Source organism: Manis javanica, chromosome 15 (genome assembly GCF_040802235.1).
Source record: "Manis javanica isolate MJ-LG chromosome 15, MJ_LKY, whole genome shotgun sequence".
NCBI lineage: Eukaryota > Metazoa > Chordata > Mammalia > Pholidota > Manidae > Manis > Manis javanica.
This window is the reverse complement of record NC_133170.1, coordinates 32,550,677-32,575,013: the sequence shown is the minus strand read 5'-3', so window position 1 is coordinate 32,575,013 and position 24,337 is coordinate 32,550,677. Positions and strand designations below refer to the sequence as shown.

General features: G+C 49.6%; 1 protein-coding gene across 27 annotated transcripts in view; it reads right to left on the bottom strand.

The window, feature by feature from the left end:
- CACNA1C (calcium voltage-gated channel subunit alpha1 C) overlaps window positions 1-24,337 on the bottom strand; it is a 654,724-nt gene that overhangs the window by 94,068 nt on the left and 536,319 nt on the right. For 15 of the 27 annotated variants that reach the window (XM_037014885.2, XM_037014891.2, XM_037014884.2 and 12 more), the window contains exons 14-21: window positions 22,002-22,209; window positions 20,967-21,087; window positions 19,295-19,409; window positions 18,446-18,566; window positions 18,041-18,110; window positions 4,690-4,822; window positions 2,029-2,158; window positions 815-874 (exon numbers count right to left, since the gene is read on the bottom strand). In XM_037014885.2, the coding sequence (XP_036870780.1) occupies window positions 815-874; window positions 2,029-2,158; window positions 4,690-4,822; window positions 18,041-18,110; window positions 18,446-18,566; window positions 19,295-19,409; window positions 20,967-21,087; window positions 22,002-22,209 (958 nt within the window). Of the gene's footprint in view, window positions 1-624; window positions 685-814; window positions 875-2,028; window positions 2,159-4,689; window positions 4,823-18,040; window positions 18,111-18,445; window positions 18,567-19,294; window positions 19,410-20,966; window positions 21,088-22,001; window positions 22,210-24,337 lie in introns of all 27 variants that reach the window. The other 12 variants (XM_037014892.2, XM_037014890.2, XM_037014897.2 and 9 more) reach the window with 3 other exon arrangements.

The following is a 24,337-nucleotide window of genomic DNA, read 5'->3' as shown; positions in this document are numbered from 1 at the left end:
GCACAGCCCTCCAGGACAATCCTCCCTCCCTGCGCTTCGGGCAAGGGGCATGGGAACAGCTTTTCGGCAGGTAACTGAGGGCTCATGAGTGATCCACAGCGGTGTGCTGAAAGCCCTCGCCGCGCGGGTGACTGGCCCCAAATCACGCATTAGGGCCGAGGTTCCTGTCACACAGGCCCGCCCCCAGCTGTGCTGTTGGTGTCTGCCACAGGCCTTGAGAGGGTCACGGGTGTCCAAAGGGGGTAGACAAAGGGACTCTTTCATACCCCATGAGCTTTTCCGCTTCCTGAACTCATGTGGCATTTCTCCTCTGCAGGAGGAGGAGAGGAGAGTTCTAAGCAGGGGCCAGCCATCAGTCCCCTGGAGATGGGGTGTGGGGGTGTGGGTGCAGACCTGGGGACAGTCAGCCATGTCCTTCGTTCAGGCCGGGAGGAGATACTGTGGTGGGAGGGGTTTTCTGGCTTCTGAACCTGAGCAAAGCACCTCACACAAAGTGAGGGGCAAATATTCTTCCCATTTCAGGCTTGAGAGCAGAAACGAGAGAGTGAACGAGAGGACAGAGGAAAGAGCCAGGCAGACGGAGCAGAGACAGAGAAGAGACACACTGCTCAGGCTGCATATTACCTTAAGGATAATTTCTAACGTAAAGATACTAGTGAAGACGTAGTCTGCATTGCCTAGGATCTGAAAGACAAGCACAACTGGGTTAGTGGCTCTGCGAGTGAGCGCGGCGCCGACAGGAGCCGGTGTGTTAGCGACAGACAGAGTGGGGTGGCGCCAGCTCGAGGGCCACGGGAGGGGCTCAGGGCTTTACCTTCAGAGCAATTTCAATGGTGAAAATGGTAGTAAAAACAATATCAAAATAAAACAGAATCTGCAAAACAAAAAGAAACAGGGAGGGGATGGTTGGGGATGGGAGGGTCAGCAGATGTCCACCAAAAAGGGAATCACACTTCAGAACCACCGCACGTGGCATTGGGCCTGCGCGGAGACAGAAATGAGTTAAGAGACTAGGGGGTCCTGAAGCAGGGCTGGCAGCTTAGTGGCCCAGACGAGTCCCCAGGTATGGGAGGGGAGCTTCTAGGCTTGGCTCGGCAGGTCCTGGGTGTGGGCAGCTTCCAATTGACTGAGACGCCCAAAGTGACCCGGGAGGCTTGTCACAGGACAGGGAGCAGGGTCTGCTTTTTGTGGGAAGATACAGAATGCTTGAGACACCTCAGTGTGACTCAGCCAGCTAGCTTTTCCCGTTGGAGGGAATCTGTACTGGTGTGTGTCCTCTGGGGCATGGGAGGGCACGTTGTCTGGGGGAGGCCTGCCCAGGCTGGAGCCAGGCGACACGGTTTCACACTTTACTGTTTCTCAGGTGATGGATCAGAGCGAGGACCAACACCTTTCTTGGTAAGAAAGCTCTGGCCAGCTGGGCTGCAGAGCCACTGAGTGGCCTGGCCTGGGATGGCTTTAGGCTGCTGGATTCTGCTCTTCACAACTGCCTGCTTGGAATTGACAAAGTTTTGAGGCTTTGAGATACAGCAAGTCCTATTCTAGCCTTTAGTGTCATTGATGAGCCTTGGGTGGGTTTCCAAATTTAGTTTTCTGCTCTTCAGAAGGTCGCTGAGGCTCTTATATGAGGTCAGCCTCACCATTGGCACCTATTTGCCATTGCGTCCCCCCTCCTCCCCAGTGGGAAGGATGGGTCAAAGTACGCAAGAGCAAGGCAGGAGTCGGTGGACACTCTTCACTGAGCTTATAGCAAACCAGACCTCCTGGGGACTTCTGCAGGGCCATGGAAGTCCTGACCTTTGCCAGTCAGGTAACCTGAATCATTTGGGTACATATTCTCTTACTTGCTTATGGTTCTAAGATGGGTTTCTACCAAAGCCCTAATCTCTTAAAGAAATGCTTACTGTGCATTTGATTATGAGATTTGGAACTGGGCTCTTGATGGAAGAATGAGGTCATGAGATCAGCCTAGAGCTGAAGGAGTCATTCTTGGGAGGAGGGGTGCAGGGAACCAGAGGGAGTGCGTACATGGTTCCTGAAGGAGGTGTGCTGGACAGGGTCCTCAGCAGCCAGGGAGATGCTGCTGAGCAGAATGAAGAAGAGGATCAGGTTGGTGAAGATCGTGTCATTGACAATGCGGTGGCACTGGAGGCGGAACCTGCACGGGGTGCGGGGAGAGGAGAGAAGTGTCAGAAAAGGAGAGGCCATGGAGCAGCTCCTGCTCTTAGCTTGGAAAAGGTGCTGCTGGCTTGGGAGTGGGTCCTGAGCCCGGAGGCCTACCTCTGGGAGCAGCTACAACCATGTCCCCTTCTGCCACTGGCCATGGGCACGTCTGCACAGAACTTCAAGTTCTAAAGTACTTTCACAGACAGAAAACTTTTGACATTTTGGAGGATTATGTCTGAGACCTTTGGGAATCTACATTTTCAAATACTGCTGTGACATTAACAACTGGCTTTCTTTTGGGGACTTCTTTTCCCCCATCAATAAACAAGATTACCTTATAAGATCTACTTCATATTCTTATGTACAGTGAACAACAGAGCCACCAGAGATGTGTACTTGAGAGGTGGGCTAAACCTATGCTCTGTCTAGGATGATTTGCTCCTGTATAAGAGCTTTCAGTGGCACAATTACAAAGAGCTGTACACATAGGCCTCTGGGCACTCCTTGACAGCACCACAAATGCTGGATCCTTGAATGCCAAGGGTGTCTTACATGCTATCTCATCATGACAGCTTAGGAAGGGGATATGGGTATTACTGTCATCTTCATTTTATAAAACCACTGAAACCTGTGAAGGAGAGGCTTGCCCAGAAATAGATTGTAGAGTTCGGGGTGATGGTGGTGTTGGGGACCAGGGCTGGAAACCAGACCTCAAGACCTCTCTTCCTGCCACTATAGTTGACAAAATGCTCTGAGAGACCCTGCTACTGCAGAAGCACCAAATTCTGAAAAGGAAAACTCTTTGAGACAATTCCAGTTTCCTGAGCATTAGGAGAGGTCTGCAATGATCATCCCCTTCAAACAGACAAATCCACTGAACTAGGTCTGTGTGAGAGGTAACCAGGAAGGGCAGACTGCCTGAGGGCAGGTGCCAGCAGTGGTAGTGATAGGTGGAAACCACATCTCAAGGCAGTCTTTAGGTGGGTGGATAAACCTGGGACTCTTCAGCTGAGACAACATCCTTATGGGCATGTGAAAGCTTCCCAGTCATAATTTAGGTCCACAGGAATCTCACCAACTAAGATGAAGTATTGAAATTACATTCAAAGATCATTAAGCACATAGAAAGACAAGTCACTAAGATGGGAAATCAGAAGAAACACAATTTGCTGAGACCCAAAGATTAGCATATTGGAAATATAAGATACAGAATGTGAAACGGCTACATTTGAAATGTTTAAGAAGATAAAGGGCTTGATCACAAAGAGTGATGAATCAACAGGAAACTGTTAGATATAGACAGATGGATATGGAAAATCAAGCAACAAATGGAACTGTCTGAAATGAAAAAATATAGCAGTTGATATAAAAACAGGTTTAAACAGTAACATAGATGAAGTTGGAGAGAGAATTAAGAAATTAGAAGATACATCTGAAGAAATTATCCAGAATGCCAAAGGAGAGATAAGGAGATGAAAGTACACAAGACACATTAAGAGACAGGGAAGAAAAGATAAGAAAGTCCAATACATGTCTAATCAGAGTGCTAGAGGAAAAAGGAGACTGAAAGAGAGGCAGCATGTAAAGAGATTATGGGTTCTTTTCAAGAATTAGCATTTCTTATTTAATGTTTAAGGTCACTTAAGAACTGAAGAAAGATATAAATTTATAGACTTAGGAAGTATAACATATTCCAAGTGGGATAAATGGAAAGGAATCTATGTCTAGACCCATGGAAGTAAGTCTGCACAACAACAAAGACAGCAGAAAACATTAAAAATAGTTAAGAGATAAGGGGCAGACTGCCCACAAAGGAATGATGGCAGGAATGACTGAGTTTACAGTGGGACAATACATTTAACATGCTGAGGACAAAACCTGTCCACCTAAAATTGTATACAAAGCAAAACTATCTTTCAAGAATAAGAAATGAAAACAGTTACAGGTAAATAGAGGCCAAATAAATTTACCATAAAGGAATTAAAGGAACCTCTGAAATGTGCTATAGGAAGAAAGAAAATGATTTCAGAAGGATGGACTAAGATGCCTGAAAAAATGGTGAACAAATAAAATGGTAATTTCTGTGTAACTCTTGATACACACTTTCTACAGAATAATAACGAAAATGATAGTAATGTCTAACTTGGGGTTAAAAATAAAGGTCCAGATTAAAATGCTAATCAATAATAACTATAAGGTAGGAGAGGCTAAAAGCTGTTAGTCTAAGCTCCTATTCTGCAGCAGGATGTTTAGGATATTGTTTAATTTTAGACTTTGTTCATTTAAACAGACTTAGTAAATTACCAAAGGTAATCACCAAAAGAATAGAAACAGAGTTTACACATTTTGAAAAATGGGGAGAAAAACAAATACAGGTTTTTTGATTCAGAATCTAGGACTCTTTTCGCTAATCAGGGTCTGCTTACACAAGTTGTGGGGCCCTGGGAGAATTCCAGGCTCCCTCCTGAGGTGGGCTTGCAGCAGTGAGGGAGCAGAGCTCTGCTTCCTGCCATGCTTGCACACCTGTTGCTGGGGCTAAAGATGAAAAATGCACTGGCTTCTGGCATGGGCACTGCCTTCTCCTTAAGGTGCAGCTCAGAAAGTGGTCGTGGGCGGGGGCCCACAGGCATTTCGGGCTCCTCCTCATCCTCTTCTCCTGTAAGAAAAACAGCACCATTTTAAATAACTCCACCACTCCCACTTGTTTTACCACCTGCTGCCTACTTGCAGATACTTTCCTACTGACAGAAATCAAGATGTCAGTTGTATCTCTGAAAACAAAGGGTACCAACGGACACTCAGCTCTGTCCCTGTGGGCTGCTGGAGTTCATCTTTGTTACAGACTTTTCAGGCAGAAAAGCACATGATAAGCAGCGTTGTAAGTAGGGTGACCAATTCAGCCTGGTTTGCCCAGGATTGTCCTGGCTTTTAACCTTAAATTCCCACATCCCAGGAAACCCCTCAGTTTCGTGCAAACTGGGAGGGTTGGTCATCCTGGTTGTAAAGCAGCAGCACGGTGACCAGGCAAGCCTGGGGCATGGCTGGGTGTGCTCATCCATCTAGACTGCAGGTAGGGGAAGGCATGGCTGGATTGACTTGTGGGTTCCTTGCCAACAAATTCATCTGTGGACGTTCCAGGAGTTTAAAGTCAACACTCTCCCCATTCCTGAAAGTATGTAAGAATCACATGCTGATTGGGTGACGGGGCAATAATGCCGACCTCAACGGGCCCTTCTTTAAAGGCGCAGATGCTGACACAATGCAAGAAGCCCCTTTGTTCTCCTGGTCTGTGGCCACATTTAACATGGCCTGCAGGCCAGCAGCCTGTGCCTTTGCTGCATTCCCACTGTCTAGAAGGAAACTGCTGCATATCCTATTTGGTCAAATGTGTTAAAAAATGTCTAGAAGGGGAATGGGAGTGAAAAGGATGGACTCTCCAGCCATTGTCTTGATCCAAATCTTGTCTCTGTTTCTTTTTGGCTGTGGGCATTTTATTTAGTCTCTCTGTGCCTCAGTTCCCCATTGGTAAGAAGGGATGATGGCACACACGTACCTCAGAATGGTGCCTCGCGCATGGTAGCTTCTCTCATTACTGTCTCTACCCATGGAAGAGACAGCCTGTACGTTAGTGCTTAGTGTCTTCCTCGGTCTGCTTTTTGCCTGCTTTTACGCCCTGACACTTTTTACTCACATCAAACTGTTTTGCGAATGCTCACTGGAGTGGGCTGAATAGTGTCCCCACAAAATTCATGCCCACTGGAGCCTCAGAATGCGACCTCCTTTTAGACATTCCATCTTTGCAGATGTAATCAGGTATGATGAACTCATACCGGGCTAGCATGGCCCTAAATCCAAGGACTGCTTTTCTTATAAGGAGAGAGGGACCTGTGGGGGGGAAGGGGGAGCTAAATGAGGACAGAGGCAGAGACTGGAGGGATGCAGCTAAAAGCCAAGGAATGCCAAGGAAGAGGCAAGGAGGAGAGATTCTCTCTGGAACCTTTAGAGGGAGCACGGCCCTGTCACCACCTTGATTTCCAAGGACTAGGCTGCAGAACTGTGGGAGAACAAGTCTTTGTTGTTCTAAGCCCCCCAGTTCACGGTATTTTGTCGCAGCAGCCTGGCAAGGAGTCCACCTGCTGTGTGCTCTCCTTCCGTCCTGCACCGCCCCTGTGTGACTGCCCAGCTCTCCCTTTCTGCAGAGCTCCTGGGACCCACCTTGCAGCATCAGCTGCCTGACTTTCCTGAGTACCTGGACTCTAGAGAATGACCCTCTTCTGAATTCCAGCAGCATCTTCCATCTCCTGCATTTGCTTGGCACTTAGGAAAGAATCCCTCTGATGCTTGATTTGAAATGTATCTGTTCTGTCTCTTTCTGAAAACCCTGATGAGAGAAGCCATGCTTGGCACACAATAGCCCTTAGTTCTTGATGATGACGGGATTTCCACACCAGCATTTGCTTTGTAAGGAAGAGGATTTTGCAAAAGAAGAGGGTCAGGTGGAGACTAAGCAGGTTGGAAAGAAGTTATGGGAAGTTCATCTTATGGACCTGCCATGCCTCTGCATGCTTGCTCTTCTGGTTAAAGTGAAGGCAGGTGGTGCAGAGAAAAAAAAAAATGCCTGGCATAGAAAGTGATTATCAAACAGTAAGTGTTAAGGACCCAAGGCTTTTCTGGAAGACAAGCAGAATACAGGCGTCATCAGACTCTTCCCCTAGAGTAATTAGAGCTGACCAGCAAGGCAGTTAATATTTTCAGCAGAGGAGAGGCACAAAATGAAAAATTGTGTACCAGCCAATGGCTGAAGCTTTTTAACCAAACATTGGTATGTAAAAGAAAAGTCAAGTCTCGTATTAATGCAAATAAGAAAAAGCAGAGTTGGCCTAAATCATGACATATATAAATGAAATTTAACTGAGAAGGATCTTAAATTCCTGCCTAGCTGTTCTTTTCATTCAGTTTTGCTGTAAATGACCCAATACCAATTTGTGATAAATTTGTAACAGGTAATTTAATGCTCATTTGAATCATTTGTGTTTATAGAAAAGTATATTTACTACCTGTGTGATTTCTAAGTTCCTAGTGGAGAATTTTGCAAGCTCTTTCATCTGCAATCACTTCCTCAAAGTGTCTGAACTTCCACATTGATTTCCATTCCTGGGGAGATGCAAGTTGGTTGGTCCATTTGGACACAGGAGCTGAGCTTCAGAATTAATGTTTAAGAAAACACTTCTGAAGGATAAACTCACATTTGTAAAGGGACAGAAAGTTGGCAGTCTGTTATGTTTTGCATGTATTACACAGAAGGAGAGGGGTTGACAGGTTAGGAAACGTCAGGTGAAATTAGTTTTGCAGTTGACAACTGAACCTCCAAGACCCCCGCTCCCTAATGCAGAGTCCCGTGGGCTCATTATATTCTCATATCCACTCCTGTAGGTTTGGAAAAGTGTGATAAGCAAGGTACTGCCCACTTTGGAGTTGTTCCTGCTTTCCAGATGGCAGGTTCCAGCACTCAGTAGGACCACTGTGTCTCTGGTGATCCTACCATCTCCCCTTTGGACGCTCATTTCCACCTGTGTGATTTTGCTCATGGCCCATTAAAATACAAACATTATTTTTAACATCTAGTGCCTACAGTGCACTGACCACAAAACTGTGGTTCTTGCCTTCAAGGGGCTTAGAGTTTTTAGCAGGGCCTCACAGGTTACTAGAAGCTAAAAGGTGATGCAAGACGGGCAGGGCCAAGCATCCAATGGAGACACGTAGGGAGGGTCCCGGGAAGGGAGGGTGCACTTTCTGCATCAGCTGTCATCCCTTTCAGCCCCAAAGCCTTGTCCCCCTTCGTTCCTCATTCTCCCTCAGCTTCTAAGCCTCTGGTCAGTCCAGCTGGCCCTGCTGGAGCTGCTATCGCTCTGCATCTCCAGTACCATGGTCCCGGCCAGGCTGCCAGCATCTCTCGCCTGGATCACCGAGCTGGCATCCTCACTGAGCCCAGCTCTGCTCTTGACCACCTGCTGCCCTCTTTCCACAGGGCAGCCAGAGTCAGTCTCTCAGAAGCTAAGATGGACATGGAATCCTGTTTTCCACTGTCCGAGAACCTCACCGCATCGGATAGATCCCAACCCCTCAAGCAGCCGTTGAGGGCCTGTGCGCTTGTTCTGGCCCATCCCCATCTCCCGGCCATCACCTCCTTCCTCCTCTGCTGCACACACACTGGCCTCCTCGGATCCCTCCAGACAAGTGACTCTGCCCTTGCCAGACCCTCTGCCTAGGAACCCTTCCCTCTGATTTCTGTACATGTAGTTTCTTGGTTCATTTAGGTTTCAGACCAAATGACATCCTCAAAAAGGCCTTTACAGCCCACACAGCCACAGGGGCCTGGCCCTGCCCCACCCAGTAACTAACACAGTCTCGCCTTCCCCAGGAATTAACACAGTCCTGCCCCGCCCCAACCCGCCCAGTAACTAACACAGCTCCCCCACCCCCACCCCACACCCCCGCCCAGTAACTAATATAGTCCCGCCCAGCCCCAACCCGCCCAGTAACTAACACAGCACCCGCCACCCTGCCCACCCAGTAACTAACAGAGTCGCGCCCTGGCCCCACCCCAACCAGTAACTAACATAGTCCCGCCCTGCCCCACCCCGCCCAGTAACAGAAACCAACAGTCCCACCCTGGCCCCCCCCCACCCAGTAACTAACACAGTCCTGCCCCGCCCCACCCCTCCCAGTAACTAACAGAAACCAACAGTCCCACCCTGGACCCACCCCACCCAGTAACTGCCGCCAGTCCCGCCCAGTAACTAACATAGTCCCACCCAGGCCCCGCCCCACCCAGGAACTAACACTGTCCCCCCCAGGCCCTGCCCCACCTAGTAACTAACTCCTTGCCCAGGAATTAACAGTCCTCCTCCCACCCTCTAACCTCTCCCCCACCCCGCCCTGCCCAGTAACTAACATAGTCACGCCCTGGCCCCGCCTCCCCCCAGTAACTAACACAGTCCTGCCCTGCCCTGCCCCGCCCAGTAACTAATACAGTCCCGGCCGAGCCTGCCCCACCCAGTAACTGACACAGTCCCCCACCCCGCCGAGTAACTAACACAGTCCCGCCCTGGTCCTGACCCTCCCAGAAACTAACACGTCCCCCTGTCAGCCCAGTAACTAACACAGTCCTGCCCTGCCCTGCCCCGCCCAGTAACTAACACAGTCAGCCCTGGCCCCACCCAGTAACTAACGCAGTCCTGCCCTGGCCTGGCTCCGCCCAGTAACTAACACAGTCCCGCCCCAGCGCCCCCAGCCCAGTAACTAACACAGTCCTGGGTTTCCTTGTCTTTACGGTGCTGATGGCTGCCTGACGGCACCTTGGGGCTCTTCTGTTTTCTTGCTCATTGTCTCCCACTGAATTGTAAACTCCAGGAGAGCAGTGGCCTTTTGTCTTGCATGTCCCTGGTGTCTTCTCCAGTGCCTGGCACAAGGCAGGTGCTTTATAAGCACTTAAGCGAGTATCTCCGAGGCTTGCTCCAGCTCTGTGACTATGACAATAGCATGGTCCTGAAATAACTTCTCTCCCCTTCTATTCCCCAAACTCAAAGCCCAGTGCAGACCACCTGTCACGGAGCCTCCGGAGCCACTACAACTCTGTCTCCTCGAGCTGCAAGCAGGAGCCCAAGCCACCCCACAGCAGTGGTGCTGCGCTCTGCTTTTTCATGTGATTTTGTTAATTTTAAGTTCTCAATGACTCTTAACGTCTGTATGTCAACTCAAATAAATGGATCAATTAAGTACATCGATCTTGGCATAATGCTTTTCTACCTGGGTGAGTAGATAGTTCTGAAATTTTGTGGAGGCTAAGATCAACTGTCAAGCTTTGGAGATGAAAGTGAGAGGGAAGACTTTCTGGGCCAGTCTGGCTGGTGTGCCACTGGTGGGAATTAGAAGGGGTCCTTCCTCTGCTGTTCATGCGAGGGCAGGGTCCCGGCCATATGGGGCAGAGTGCCAGCTGCGCGAAGCAGGGTCTCAGCTGCGGAGGGCAGGCTGGAGTGCACCCGGGAGTAGCCTGGAGAGGGTGTGAAGGCCAAGGACGGGTAGGGGCAGAAAGTGGGTGGGGGGCAGGCAGTGAAGCAGGCATGATGTTCATGTGCTGCCGCCCAAGGCGGTCTGCGTGTAGTTGGCACAGCAGGCCTGGGAGGAAGGACGGTGGTTGGGAAGAATGCTGAAGGAGATCTTTACCCATCACGGCTCAGAGGAAAGAAGCAGGATGAGGGATTGACAAGGAAGAGGCCATAGGCCAAGTGACCCTGGGAGGAGCCTTTGGGGACTTGTGTGCACCTGGTGTTAGTGGCTGGGGACTGACTGCACAGGCAGGCAGGAGCAGCTGGGAGGCAGAGGAGATTTGACCTTGGAGGAGGGGCGTGCAGAGCCACCAGCTTTAAGGGGAGGCTGTCCTTGGGTGAGAGAATGGGAACCAAAGTGGGAGCCCTGGGGATGGCTTTAAAGGCCTGTATGGTGGGGCTGGGCTGAGGCAGGACAGCTGCAATGATCTTTGGACCAGAGACATCAGCACAGAGGCAGAAGGCATGTGGGACCAAGAGAGGGAAGGCGTGGGTCTGGAGCAGGTGAGAGAAGGGGCTGCATACTTGGGGCAAGGACACAGTGAATGGCTACAGCGGGAGTGTGGGTTGCTTTTCAGCGTAACAGCAAAGCCCTTCCAGGAGTCCCCAGAGCCAGATAAACAGACATTTCCATGTGGCCAGTCCCGGGACAGTGTCCCACTAGTGTTTTTCTCCTTCCACCTGCTTTTCTTGACTTCATTAGAGCAACAAAGGGCAAAGTCAAGAGTATATTTAGAGGAATGGGATTTGAGATCATTGTCGCAGGGGTGCCTGTTCCACTGCAGGCGGAATGAGCAGCGCTGGGTCGACCACAGTGCCTGCGTGTGCGCACACCTTGGAATCTGGCTCACAGGGATGAGTCTAGGGCGGCTGCCTTGGAGAGCTGGCTTGGGGTGCGCTCCGCTCAGGGTCCAGAGGGGCTTGCTTTATTACTGTCTTTCTAAACTTAAAAAATATGCTTACAAGTGGAGGGACTTGTGTGGTGAACTGTGGATAAAATTGTAACACTTCCAGATTATCTCGCCTGGCTTTGGTGTATTTGCATATCCTCAGGGGTGGAGAGTTCATCTCCATGTCTGTGGGTAATTACCTGGGCAACGGAGGGCGTGTCTGAACCTGAGAGGTTAAGGGGCGGGGCTGGCTTGCTGGCTTGCTTCTTCCAGAGCAGGGGAGAGATGGTGCTGGACTGCAGTTTGTAAGCAATAAATGGGTTTTAAACTTTATTTCTCCCTTTAACTGATTTCGGTTTTTAGAGGTATTTTGCCCCAAGATTTCCTCTCACCAGACTTACACCTGGTGGCAGTCAGCAGGGTGCCTCTGAACCCAAAATCTGTCATAATGGGTGCAACCTTTGGGAGGGCTGCTTCTGTGGATGGTGGGGAGTCCCCAGTGGATGCAGTGCAGAGAGTGCCGCTTCACCTGTTACTGTTCCCCCAGCTGTGGGGCTGCCAAGTTGGGAACCCCTAGTGGGAAACTGGTCTAGGGTAAAGTACCTTTCTAGAGGGGTGGGGCCTTCCCCAGAACTGGGGAAGCTGAATCAGCCCTCCGTAAGTTGGAGGACTGCTTGGAGACCTTAGGGGATCGTGTAGCGGCTGGCATTGTAGGGTCTGTTTTCATCAAGATAGTGGAAAATAGTATACAGGAGAAAGAGAGGATTATTGAGAGGGTTAGTGAGGAAAGAGAGGGACTTGGGTGGGAGAGAGACACACTTCATCGCTTGGAGGAGCTGGGCGACAACCTATGGAATGCTGTTAAAGAAAAGAGACAGTTACTGAAAAGGCAGGTCATGCTCCTAGAAGCTGTTAGGGGGGAGATGGCAGGAAAAGCTGCGTTGCAGGAGGCCATGGGGGAGCTGGGGAAGAGAGGTGCCTTCAGCCCTGGAAATGGTGGAGGAGGAGCCGTTGGGGGAGGAGCCCGAGGGAGAAGAGGAGGAGGCGGGCCCATTGGCGTTATCTGCTATGCAGGCCACCTCCGGAGGTACCATCTTCTTCTGTTTTAAAGGCCCACCCAGCTGTAGTTAAGAAAATAAAAATGAAACAACCGTGGGCTCCTCAGGGGGAGGAGCAGCCCCCTCCCCAGGTTGTGTAGCACTCCATTCTCCGCCCCTATACCCAGGATGAGCTGGTGGACATGAGCATCCGGTAGAGGCAGAGGCCAACAGAAAGAAGAAGTGCAAAAGGCCCCGTGAAGGTCTCGAGAACCCAGATATGGGTTGATTTCATAAAGGCTGGGGTAGTGAAAGACAAACTTGATGGGCAGCCCAATAGAATCTTGTTAGAACTGTGGCACCAATTAAAGCCAGACTAGCAGTTCCAGCCGCTGAGGTCCGGGACACGGAAACCAGAGTCAAGGCCTCATGCCAGGCCTGTGTCCCTGCAAAACTTCCTGGGAGACAGTACTCAGGATTCATTCACCTGGGCCCTCACCCCACAGGATGATTGGGCACCGCAGTTCGACTGAGGGGGGTGGTCAAAGTCCCCACCTTGGGGGACAGGGTGGGGATTGGAGACCCCATGTAGAATTAGCAATTCATTGGTCCCCTGTGAATGTACAACATATCCTGGCGCTGGTGGACACAGGAGCTGAGTGTTCTCTGATTCATGGCAACCCTGAGCGTTTTCCTGGGACCCCCTGCTGTGATAGATGGCTATCTCTAAGGCAATTAGAGTGAAGAAAGCCCAAATCCCATTGGGGATAGGGCGTTTACCCCCAGAGGAGTATACTGTGTACATTTCTCCCATCCCTGAATATATTTTGGGGATAGATATCCTGCAGGGCTTGTGGTTACAGACCACTGCAGGTGAGTTCAGACTGAGGATACGTGTGGTAAAGGCAATTCTGAGGGGACATGCTAAGCACCCACCTGTGGCTCTGCCTGTACCTCGGTGGGTGACAAATACTAAGTGGTATAAATTGCCTGGGGAGCACAAGGAAATTGGAGAAACTCTACAGGAGTTGGCGAAGGTGGCATCATAAAGCCCACTCACAGTTCTTTTAATTCCCCAGTGTGGCCAGTGAGAAAGCCAGATGGCTCCTGGCATATGACTGTGGACTACAGAGAATTAAATAAAGTCACATCCCCTTTGCATGCTGCCATGCCCTCTATAGCAGACATTCTGGACACCCTTAGCCATGAGCTGGGAATGTATCATTATGTAGTAGACCTTGCTAATGCTTTCTTCTCAATTGACATAGCACAGGAAAGCCAGGAACAGTTTGCCTTCATGTGGGAAGGCTGGCAGTGGGCATTCACTGGCCTTCCACAGGGATACCTCCACAGTCCCACCTTCTATCATGGACCTGAGGCCCAGGACTTGGCCACATGGAGGAAACCGCAAATAGTGCAGTTGTGTCGCTACATTGATGATACTATGCTCACGTCTTATTCTCTTTCAGATATAGAAGGGGCAGTTCCTAGACTGCTGCACCATCTACAGGAGAAAGAATGGGCTGTGAAGATTCAGGGACCTGGTTTTCGTGGGGGTTGTCTGGTCGGGTAAAACTAAAGTTGTTCCTGAAGCAGTTATAGACAAGGTCGAGGCCTTCCCCACCCCTACCACTGTGGCTGTGTTACAAGAGTTTGGGTCTTTTGGGCTACTGGAGAGTGTTTATCCTGTACTTGGCACAAATTCTGAAGCCCTTATACTGGTTGGTACAAAAGGGCATCAGGCGGGACTGGGATGAGACATGTGCAGCTGCTTTTACTGCTGCCAAGCCAGTAGTCAAGGCCATACAGGCCTTGAATGTAATGGACCCATCAAGGCCCTGTGAACTGGATGTTCATGTAACTGAAGATGGTTATGGATGGGGTCCTTGGCAGCAGCTTGAACAGACGTGCCAACCTATTGGATTCTGGTCACAAATATGGAAAGGAGCAGAGATCCAGTACACCCTGATAGAGAAGCAACTGGCTGCTGTGCACCATGCCTTGCTGGCTATGGAGCCCATTGCCAGAACAGTTCCAACCAAAGTAATAACCACCTATCCCATCGTGGGGTGGGTGTGAGACTGGACCCAAAGGCCACAGAGTGGCATGGCACAGACACCTACACTGGCCAAATGGGGCACATATTTACAGCAGTGCAGCACCTACTCTACTAGCTCCTTAAGTGGAGACCTCCAGCACTTATTGGGGCCAGTGACCTTTAGCAGTGGAAAGTATGAAGAACTTGATTTTCAGCCCTTGGTAGCCGAGATGCCTTATCAGGAGGGAAAAGCCCCTATACCTGAGGATGCTTGGTACACAGACGGCTCCAGTCGTGGGCAGCTCCCGATGTGGAGGGCTGTGGCTTAACCACCCAAAGACTGAGACAATATGGATGGAGGATGGAGAGGGAAGAGCAGCCAATGGGCTGAGTTGCAGGCAGTATGGCTTGTGATCACCCAGGAGCTCTCCCCCATAGCTGTCTGCACTGACAGCTGGGCCATCTATTGGGGCTTGACCCTGTGGCTGCTGACATGGTGGCATGCCAACTGGATGGTTGGTCACTGGCCCCTTTGAGGGCAAGAGCTGTGGCAAGACCTATGGGCCTCTAGTAAGACTAAGACTGTTACCGCATATCATGTGACTGGCCATTTGCCTTTGGCATCCCCAGGGAATGATGAAGCAGACACATTGGTCCAGGTGTGTTGGCAAGAAGGAAAGCCTGCCTCTGATGTGGCCCAGTGGCTAGATCAGTGTTTGTTGCACGCGGGGCAAAAGACAATGTGGGCTGTAGCCTGTGGGTGGGGCTTGCCATTGACCTTTGAAGAAGTCAGCAAAGCCTGGAAGGAGTGCCTTGTGGGCTCTAAGAGGGACTTACACCAAGTCCCGCAGCAACATGGGACCAGTACCCCTTGTCAGGTGGCAAATGGACTATATTGGGCCTCTGTCCATATCAGAAGGATATCAGCATGCCATGGCTTGTGTGGATGCAGCTGCTGGACTATTGGTTGCTTTTCCTGCACATCGTGCAGATCAGCAAACCACCAAGAGGGGCCTGGAGCGTCTCTTTGCAGCCTATGGCCGGCCACAGGTGAAGGAGAGCGATCAAGGCACCCACTTTACTGGACGTGTGTTATAAGGATGGGTGCAGCAATTAGAGTACAGTGGAAATTTCACATACCATATAATCTTACTGGGGCAGGCATGATACAGAGATGCAATGGTTTGTTGAAATCTGGCCTAAAGTTGGACACTAATAGTCTATGGGGTTTGTCAGTTTGCCTATGTACAGTGCTGCAGCGTTTGAATGAGAAGCCATGTAAAGGAGCTTTGAACCCTGTGGACATGCTCACACACCTTGCTGCCTCTCCTATACAATTGTACGTCCAAACCAAAAAGAGTTATTGAAGCCAGGATATGGCCAGAAGAGCAACATCCTGCTGCCAACCCCTACTGCATTAAGCCCTGGAGACACTGTTGAATGGACTTGGCCCTTGACGTTTCGACACATGGACCAATGATGGCTGGCCCTCTGACACCTTGGAGGAAAGGCCTGGAAGCTAGCCTCATGTGTATTCCTGGAATAACAGCTGAATGGCCTCCAGAGGTCATGGTAGGGTACCCAAAATGTCCAGGCGGTAAGAGCATCTTGCGGGGAAGTTTTGTTTTATCTTTATGGCCAGTGCATGTGCATGTACCTCCAGTAGTCCTATATATCAACCCATATGTAACTCCCACAGGGAGGGGGGTGACATTCTGGTACACTAGACCAGGACGAGATTCCATTCCTGCCATTGTATCACAAGACCACTCTCTTGCATGTATCCTACCTGATGGACAAGATTTGCCTATGCTGGTGTCATTAAAACATGTACCTTATCGCTTGTAAGGTTATTTTCTCCTACAGTCCTTGTGGCCTAAATGTGCCCCCTGGCTGCAGCTGCCGTGTGATGATTGCACCCTCAGTTCCTGCCCTGTCTATGGAATGCACGGGCAATGGACTTAATGTGCATAAAACTTTGAACCTAGCTGAATCCTCCAGCTTGAGGATTGTCATGATTTTATTGCTGCTGCTATTGTTATGTCATTAGTCTGGTCACAGTGCTCCAGTTTTCTCATCCAGGGACCATTGCGGAAGAAGGGAACCGAGTAGATTGTAAAGTGAGATTTCTGGAGGGGTGTCCTGTGGGTAAAATTGTAACATTTCCAGATTATCTCGCCGGGCTTTGGTGCATTTGCGTAACCTCAGGGTTGGAGAGAGGTTCATCACCATATCAGTGGGTCACTACCTGAGCAACTAAGGGCATGTGTGAACCTGAGAGGTTAAGGGGAGGGGCTGGCTGGCTGGCTTCTTCTGGAGCAGGAGAGAGAAGGTGCTGGACTGCCATTTGTAAGCAATGAATGGGTTTTAAACTTCATTTTTCCCTTTGATTGATTTCAGTTTTTAGAGGTATTTTGCCCTGGGATTTCCTTTCCCCGGACTTACATGAACATGCAGTAATTATTGATAGTTTGCTGATCTTGTTTCATTTACCTTCCCTGCCCCCATTTTTTATGGAGTATTTTAAACTTCTAAACATTTGGACTGCAGCATTTATAAAACAGAACTACAATAATATATTACACAGTAATATTATTGTAACAAGATGAGAAAAACTACTTAAAATCATTAGTTCCAGTGCATCTCCAATTTCCCTGTTATTTCAAAAATGTCATTTTAAAGTTTGTTTATTTAGGACCAAGACATGATCCTCCCATTGCACTTGGTTAATATGTCTGGCGTGTCTTTGAAACTCTAAGAGCTTCCACCCAGAAGACTCCAGGAGGTTTAGTGCCTGGACTTTGGAAACACTTTCCCTGCTCTTCTTTCTGACCAAGCCCCAGGAAGCCAAAGCCCCTTTCCCCTGTGCAGAGTGAGGATGGAATGCCCTCGAGGGGCCCTGCTGCCCAAGGAGAACAGAGGGTGGCCGTCAGCCTCCCTGCGGATAGTCCCACGGAGAACCAGCGAGGGAAAGCCACAAGGAAAACCAGCTTTACTCATGGATGTGGAAGGTTTTCAGCCACCTAATGTGGTTACCAACCCAAAAGTAGTCTCCTACACAGAGAAGGGAATGTCTGTGAAGCCAGCAGTCCTTTGACAGTGTGTGAGTGACTTCAGGCTTGGAGCTGGGGACAGTATCTGCAATTCTAGATGACAGGAAGGCCTGGATGTGCACAGGTTGTGGAGTTTCACAAAGCATGGAAGTGAATTCTGGAAGGAGGCCTAACAACCTCTTATATCAAAACCATATCAAAGGAGACTGCCAGTTAGTATCTGATAGAAGACTAGGAGGCTGAGTTGGTAAGAGCCCTTTTTTCAGTAAGAGAACTGAAAGCATTTTGCACAGCAACAAGTGGGACATCTGTGGTGGCAGCTGTGCCTGCACTCAGCTCTGCGTCCTGAGGGAGGGCGAGCCAGGCCTGGGCTTTCTGTTGTTATTATGGAATCCATTACAGCATAATGCTGCAACATATGTCACACTAATAAATTATATACGTTAGTGATTTTACAACATGGGATATAATAAAATGTTAAATTACATAGAATCCAGTGTCCAAAGGACACAAAGCTCTGCTCAAACATGATTTATCTAATCCCATATTAGATTATGGTGAGGAGATCGGGGCAGAGCTCTCCTCAGAAGATAGCTGGTACATACAGAGATGGGAGCTGTTCAGTGTACAGGGTCCTTGTACTGGGAAACTGGAGCCATCGGCCCTGATACGTGCCGACGTCTACATAGCTTTAGGCTTTGGATCTCCACCCCCACCCTCCACCCTAGGGTTAGGTGTGGGCTGGTACCTGTAGTTTCTGGGTTGGGGTAAGGACTCTTATCCTCATTTTCATTGGGCTGGAGGTCATCCATGTTGATCTAGGCAGCAAGGGGAGAGGGAGGGAGAGGCCCGTTAGATATGTCTCAGTCTCATTGTTGGGAGGCTTGGAGTTGCACTGTAGTCAGTGGCTGAGCTTCTGACACCAAAATATATCCTTGTTTCTTTGCACATATTCTTCATGACATCCATGGAGGCTGGGATTCAACCAACCTGCCCTCTATTCACGTTCCTTGCTCTCCTGCTGCACCATCCCCAGCTTTACTCCACAGGGCCCTGTGCTCCTCCCTCCTTCGCCTGGTGTCTGGCAGGAAGGCTGGGCCTCCTTCCCGTGGCAGCACTGGCCTCCCAGCTCCCGGAAGGAGGTGCCCCTCACCTTGGTGGTGCGTGGGGACTCTCCATCAGCTGTAATGGACTTCAGCTCAATCTTCTCCTCCTTGGTCTCCTCCACTGCTGGCTTCTCTACCACCTCTTGCTTCTTTTCTGGGCTGGCAGTCCTGGCCGGTCAGCAGGAGGGAAAACGGAGGGATGTTACTGTAGTGAAGGGGACAGTGAGGAAGGGATGTGCCCTGTGGTCTGTTGGGGGCTGGTGGGAGCACATTTCTCGGGCCTATTCCTCCTGCCCTCACCCAGGACACATGGCATGAGCTGCCCAATCACAAATGCCACTGGGCCAGCCCAGATGCAGGTGCCCACCACTGTGTCTGGCATTCAGTTGGCTTCTCCCAGCTTCTCAGCTGCCCCAGTCCCCATCTATACCGGGCAGCTCTGGGCTTCATTCAGAACTGGTTCCTGGAGAGCTCTGCCCAGTACCCAGAGGGTGTATGGCCTATGACAGTTCCATCTAGGCGACAGTGGAAGGCAATCCTGGGCCCTGTGTTGCCTCCTTAACACTGAGGATGAGATACAAAGTGAGGAGGAAACCTTTCAGCTGGAATGTATTTCCCTACCAAGTGGCTGCCTTCCTCTCTCCCCACTGCCTATCATGCCCTCCCTTCTCAAACGGAATCCCTCAATATCTCAGACAGGTGAGGAGACATGACGCCTTTGCAGAGGCTGTAATTCACAATGGTCTGTGCCTCAGGAGACAGGCCCAACTTACTGCAAGGAGCCTTTCTAAAAGGGCCGGCTGGCAGAGGCCGGAGGGCAAGCCACCCTCTACCAGCAGTGGGAACAGGATTCGAGGATTTGGGGGTCCTGGAGCCTGGGTGAGCTTTGAGGTTACCTGGCCAGCTTCTTCCTCTCCTTCTCTTCTTCTTCCTCCTTCTGAGCGGATGTGAGGCTCTCAGCATCAGCCAGATTGTCCACAGCAATGGCCAAGAACACATTCAGTAGGATATCTGTTTGTGTCCATTCTTAAAGAAAATGACGCTTGGCCTCAGGGTTTTTGGTGGGCACAGGGGACTGGGGGGGCAGGACATGCAGAGGTAGCAGTCCCCACAGAGAGCGATGAGCAGTGACTCACTTGGAGGCATTCCCAGGCCAGTGGTGTTCCCCCACCACCCCTTTCTGTGGTCCTACCAACTACCTGGAATTTTCTAAGGGGTTGAGAGAAGGCTAGTTTGCGGGCTGGAGTTGGAAAGGGGGAGGCCAGGATCCTGGCCTTGCTTTTTAATTGCTGGGTTTCATTATTGGTGTCCCCACTAAGCTGGCTGGCTGGAATTGACATTATAAACAGTGCTGTCTCCAGCAGAACGCAGAATGCCCTTAAGAGTGGTTCATTATCACTGGGCGCAGAGGTTGTGGCCTCTCTTAATGTGAGCTCATGCACGCAAAGACCCTTGGAGGGTACAGCTGGGGCTGGCCAAAGCTCGGGAACCCCTCATTAAAGCAAGTCGTTTACGCTTTTGTTCCCTCACTCCCCCACCTGAATGGAAACACTGTGGGTTAGACAACTGCAGAATGGAGGGAAGTATAGCTGAGAGGGTCTCAGCATTGTTACTTCTGCTGTTCCCCCTGGGCACCCCGACAGTCACATCAGTCCATGCCCAGGGATGGGAGGGCTTGTCCAAGGGTCCACTGGAAGGCTGCCCTCGGTCCCGGCACTGTGGCAGGACCTCTGCAGACATTAAACCTCACGATGACCTGTTAAGCCATAGGTGCTACTATTTATCACCCCGTTTTACAGATGCTGAGGTAAAGAACTGTCATTTGGCCCTAAGTCCCCAGTGGGCTAAAACATGGAGCCTATCTAGCGGCATCGGGGCCCATGCTCTCTGCACTACATTAAGCTGCAATTTGAACCCAAATCTTGGGCCAAAGCTGCTGCCACTTTCCTACCCCCCTGACAGCCTCCATGAGGCTGTGACAGGAACTGTAGAGCACCTGCCACCAGAGACCCTGAAACCTGGCCACAGCCTGGCTCAGCAAGAACCCGCAGGTCAGCTGGATGAGGCCTGCCCAGCTCTGCCTGTGACTAAAGTCCTATATAGCAGCCTACCCAGGCGATGAAGGTCATGTCAAGGACAATGGCTCAGTCCTCCTTAACCAAGCTTCCTCCCTCCAGCCGCCATAGCCCAGGGCAGCCAGAAGCCCAACTCAGGTGCCTTTACAGGGGAGTCCATGTAGTGGTGCACGTGCACAACACCAGGGGGCACTGTTTACCTAGACCCATCACCTGAGAACACACCTCTCAGCTTGGGAAGGTGAACTTACATCCTACCTATGCCCCATCTCCAGGCTTCCACCAAGACCCACTTCCCCAGCCAGGGTGTTCTGGGCCGGGAAATGCTTTCTCCCCAGAGCACACCTTCCCCCTATGTGCTAGGAAGCTCTGTGGACAGGCACCCTTGGTTGTCAGCCCCGAGTCAGGACCTGCTGGGCACACCTATTTGGCATGGTGCTGCAGGCTGAGGGGCGGTGGGGCAGCAGGGGCAGTGGCCAGGAGCAAAGGATACAATTTCCACAGATGAAGAGGATGATGAAGTAAATACAGACTAACATCCCTGGAAAAGAGGGGCCGCCATAAGCCATGATCCCATCATACATCACCGAATTCCAGTCCTCCCCGGTCAGGATCTGAATGACACATTCCCACCAATAAGGGACACAGCGTTAGACCAACAGCAAACCCCAAAACTCCCCTGCCCTGCCCCACTATGTTAACAAAAATTTTAAAGCCTCTTTTCCACCTCTTTCCCTCCTGGCCCCAGCTCTCTTCCAGGGGCTCTGAGCTATTGAAGTCATGCTCAGACAGAGTGTATGGCTGCTGGCATAGCATTATTGGAGGAGTGCCTGAAAGGGCTTCTTGATCAAAATACATCCTGCTCTCCATATGCATGCACAAGACAGCATCATTAGCCACCCTTGGGTTAAGGCATCAAGGGTCCCTTGATGAACATGGATTTGTTCACTGAGAGAGTAATATGCTACTCCAGTTTTCCCCCAAAACTTAGTGATTTGGGTACCATCTTTAAGATTCTGGCAACATCCCCATATCATTCATTTTTATTGTAAATCATCTACTTTTAAACTTAAATAAGTGCTCCTTGAGCTTTGCCCCAAGCCAAAGAATCTATGACATCCTGAATCTGATGGGCTAGTTATGCCTTTTCTAGGGGCCAGCATGTGGGGCAGGAGAGACAGCTCTCCGTCATCCCCCTAGCCCTGCAAGAGCAGTCTGCTTCTCTTTATGTTTTGGGCTTTCATATAGAATTTATTTGAATACAGGGGGTTCCAAGGCTAAGAGATAGTTTTTAAACCACTCAATTCGATCTTTTATTCAATGGTCCATCCAACAGTGGAATTTCATGAGGGGCTGGGCCCCAACTCTCCTGGGCATGGGCCCTCCATGGCTCATCTAGGCTGGCTTTGGCTGCCCAGGGCAAGGGGGAAGCTTCTCACCCCCTTCTCAGGGCTCTTCTGTCCTTCTCCCCTCTCCTCCACCGCTTGGCTCCCCTCCTGGTCAGATCCCAGCAGAGAAAAGTCCATACCTGAAACACGGTGAGGAGGGACTGCGGAAAGTTATCAAATGTGCTCCTCCGGGTCTGCATCTCATCAAAGTTGAACTTTCCTCCAAAGAGCTGCATCCCCAGGAGGGAGAAGATGATGATGAAGAGGAAGAGGAGCAGCAGCAGAGAGGCAATGGAACGAACGGAATTCAGCAAGGATGCCACCAGGTTGCTTAAGGAGTTCCAGTACCTGAGGACCAACATGGGACATTAGCATCCTGCAGCTTCACATCACTTCCTTAGCAGCACTCCTCATTCACAAGCCCACGAGAGAGTTTAAGAGAAATTACAACTCTCCTCTTTTTCCCTTTCTTTGGAGTAATGGTGGTGGTGTGAATGGGGCAGGTAAGCTCACAGTCAGTGTGGTGCTAGCTACTTCAAGGTCCCAGGATCAGTGGTGTGTAAGGGAGAAGAGACGGAGCACTGGCGCCAGAAGGGCGAGTTCCAGCCTAGCTCTGCTGGCTGCTAGCTCCTTGCACAAGCCACTTATCTGCCCTTGTTTCTGCCTCTCCATCTGAAAAAGTGGAGACAATGGTGGCACTACTTCATTAGGTTATTGGGAGGATTACATGGGATAATCCCAAAACAAAGAAAAGTCCCCCCAAGGAACAAAGCAAAAAATAGACAACTGGGGCTACATCAAACTAAAAAGTTTTCTGCACAGCAAAAAACAAAAACAAAAACAAGACCATCAATGAAGTGCATGGACAACCTACAGAATGGGATAAAATATTTGCAAACCATCTATCTGATAAGGGGTTAATATCCTAAATATATAAAGAACCTCTACAACGCAATAGCAGAAAAGGCAAATAATCCAGTTTGAAAATGTGCAAAGGACCTGAATAGACATTTTTCCAAAGAAGATATATGAATGGCCACCAGGCACATCAAAACATGCTCACCATCACTAATCATCAAAGAAATGCAAATCAAAACCACAATGAGATGTCACCTCACACCAGTTAGAAAGGCCACCATCCAAAGGACAAGAAATAATGTGTTGGCAAAGATGTGGAGAAAAGGGGTCCTTTATGCACTGTTGGTGGGGATGTAAATTGGTGCAGTCACTATGAAAAAATGTGGAGCTTCCTAAAAAAGTTAAAACTATAACTACCATATGATCTAGCATTTCTACTTCTGGGAATAAATCAAAGGAAATTAAAATACCAAAGGAAATGAAAGTATCCCCATGTTCATAATAGCATTATTTATAATAGTGAAGTCATAGAAACAACCTAAGTGTCCTTCTAGGGCTGGTTGGATAAAGGAGATGCAGTATATATAATGGAATATTATTCAGCTATAAAAAATGAGGAAATACTATCATTTGACAATAAGATGGACCTTGAGGGCTCTGTGCTAAGTGAAATAAGTCAGAGAAAGACAAATTCTGTATAACTCCACTTATATGTGGGATCTAAATAAACACTCAAAAACAAAACCAAAAAAACCCTGGAAACTCATAAAACTCATCAAAAAAGAGACCAGACTTATGGTTACCAAAGGCCGGCATGGGAGAATTGGCTGAAGGGGGTCCAGGCATAAACTTCCAGGTCTAAGGGAAAGAAGTCCTGGGGGCGAAGTGCTGCCTGAGGACTGTAGCTCACACCACTGTGTGATACACAGGAAAGAGGGTGAGAGAGTTAATCCTGAGTGTTCTCATCACAAAGAGAATATATGCAAATCAAGCCATCATGTTGTACACTGTAAACTTATACAGTGATGTATGTAAATTATTTCTCACTATAATTGGCAAAAATGGTTCCAACTCTTTTAAAAAAAGGCACAGTATAGTGCCTGGAGCAGAGTCGATAAAGGTTAGTAATTACTGTTATCACTATCATTCTTTAGACAGAAAAACACACTAAAACCTTTTTTTCTTTCAAGAATGCCCAGCCATGGGTAAGAGAGGGAACATGGCTTACTGTAAGTTTCCAAAACTTATTTTCTCCAAATAATTTTTTTTTTTTTACAAAGCCTATTCCTCTGGAGATTCTGATTTAACAGCTGTAGTTTGGGGCCCAGAGAGCTATATTTTTCACCAGCATCCTGGAGGATTCCAGCAAGTAGGCACGTTTGGAAGTCCTGGATTACAGCAAACCCATCGGACCCCCAGGGAACAGGTCTGGGAGCGGGCAGCTCTGCCTGAGAGGAGACCGGCTGGTGGGAGAGCAGACCTCACAGTCACAGGCCCGCTGTCTGTGGTGACGCAGAGGTCCTTCATCATAGCCTGGGCGAAACCGCTTTCTCTTGGGAAAGTGGGGCTGGGGGTCACTCGTGGCGCTGGACACGGCTGGGCAGGTTGAGGCAGAGGA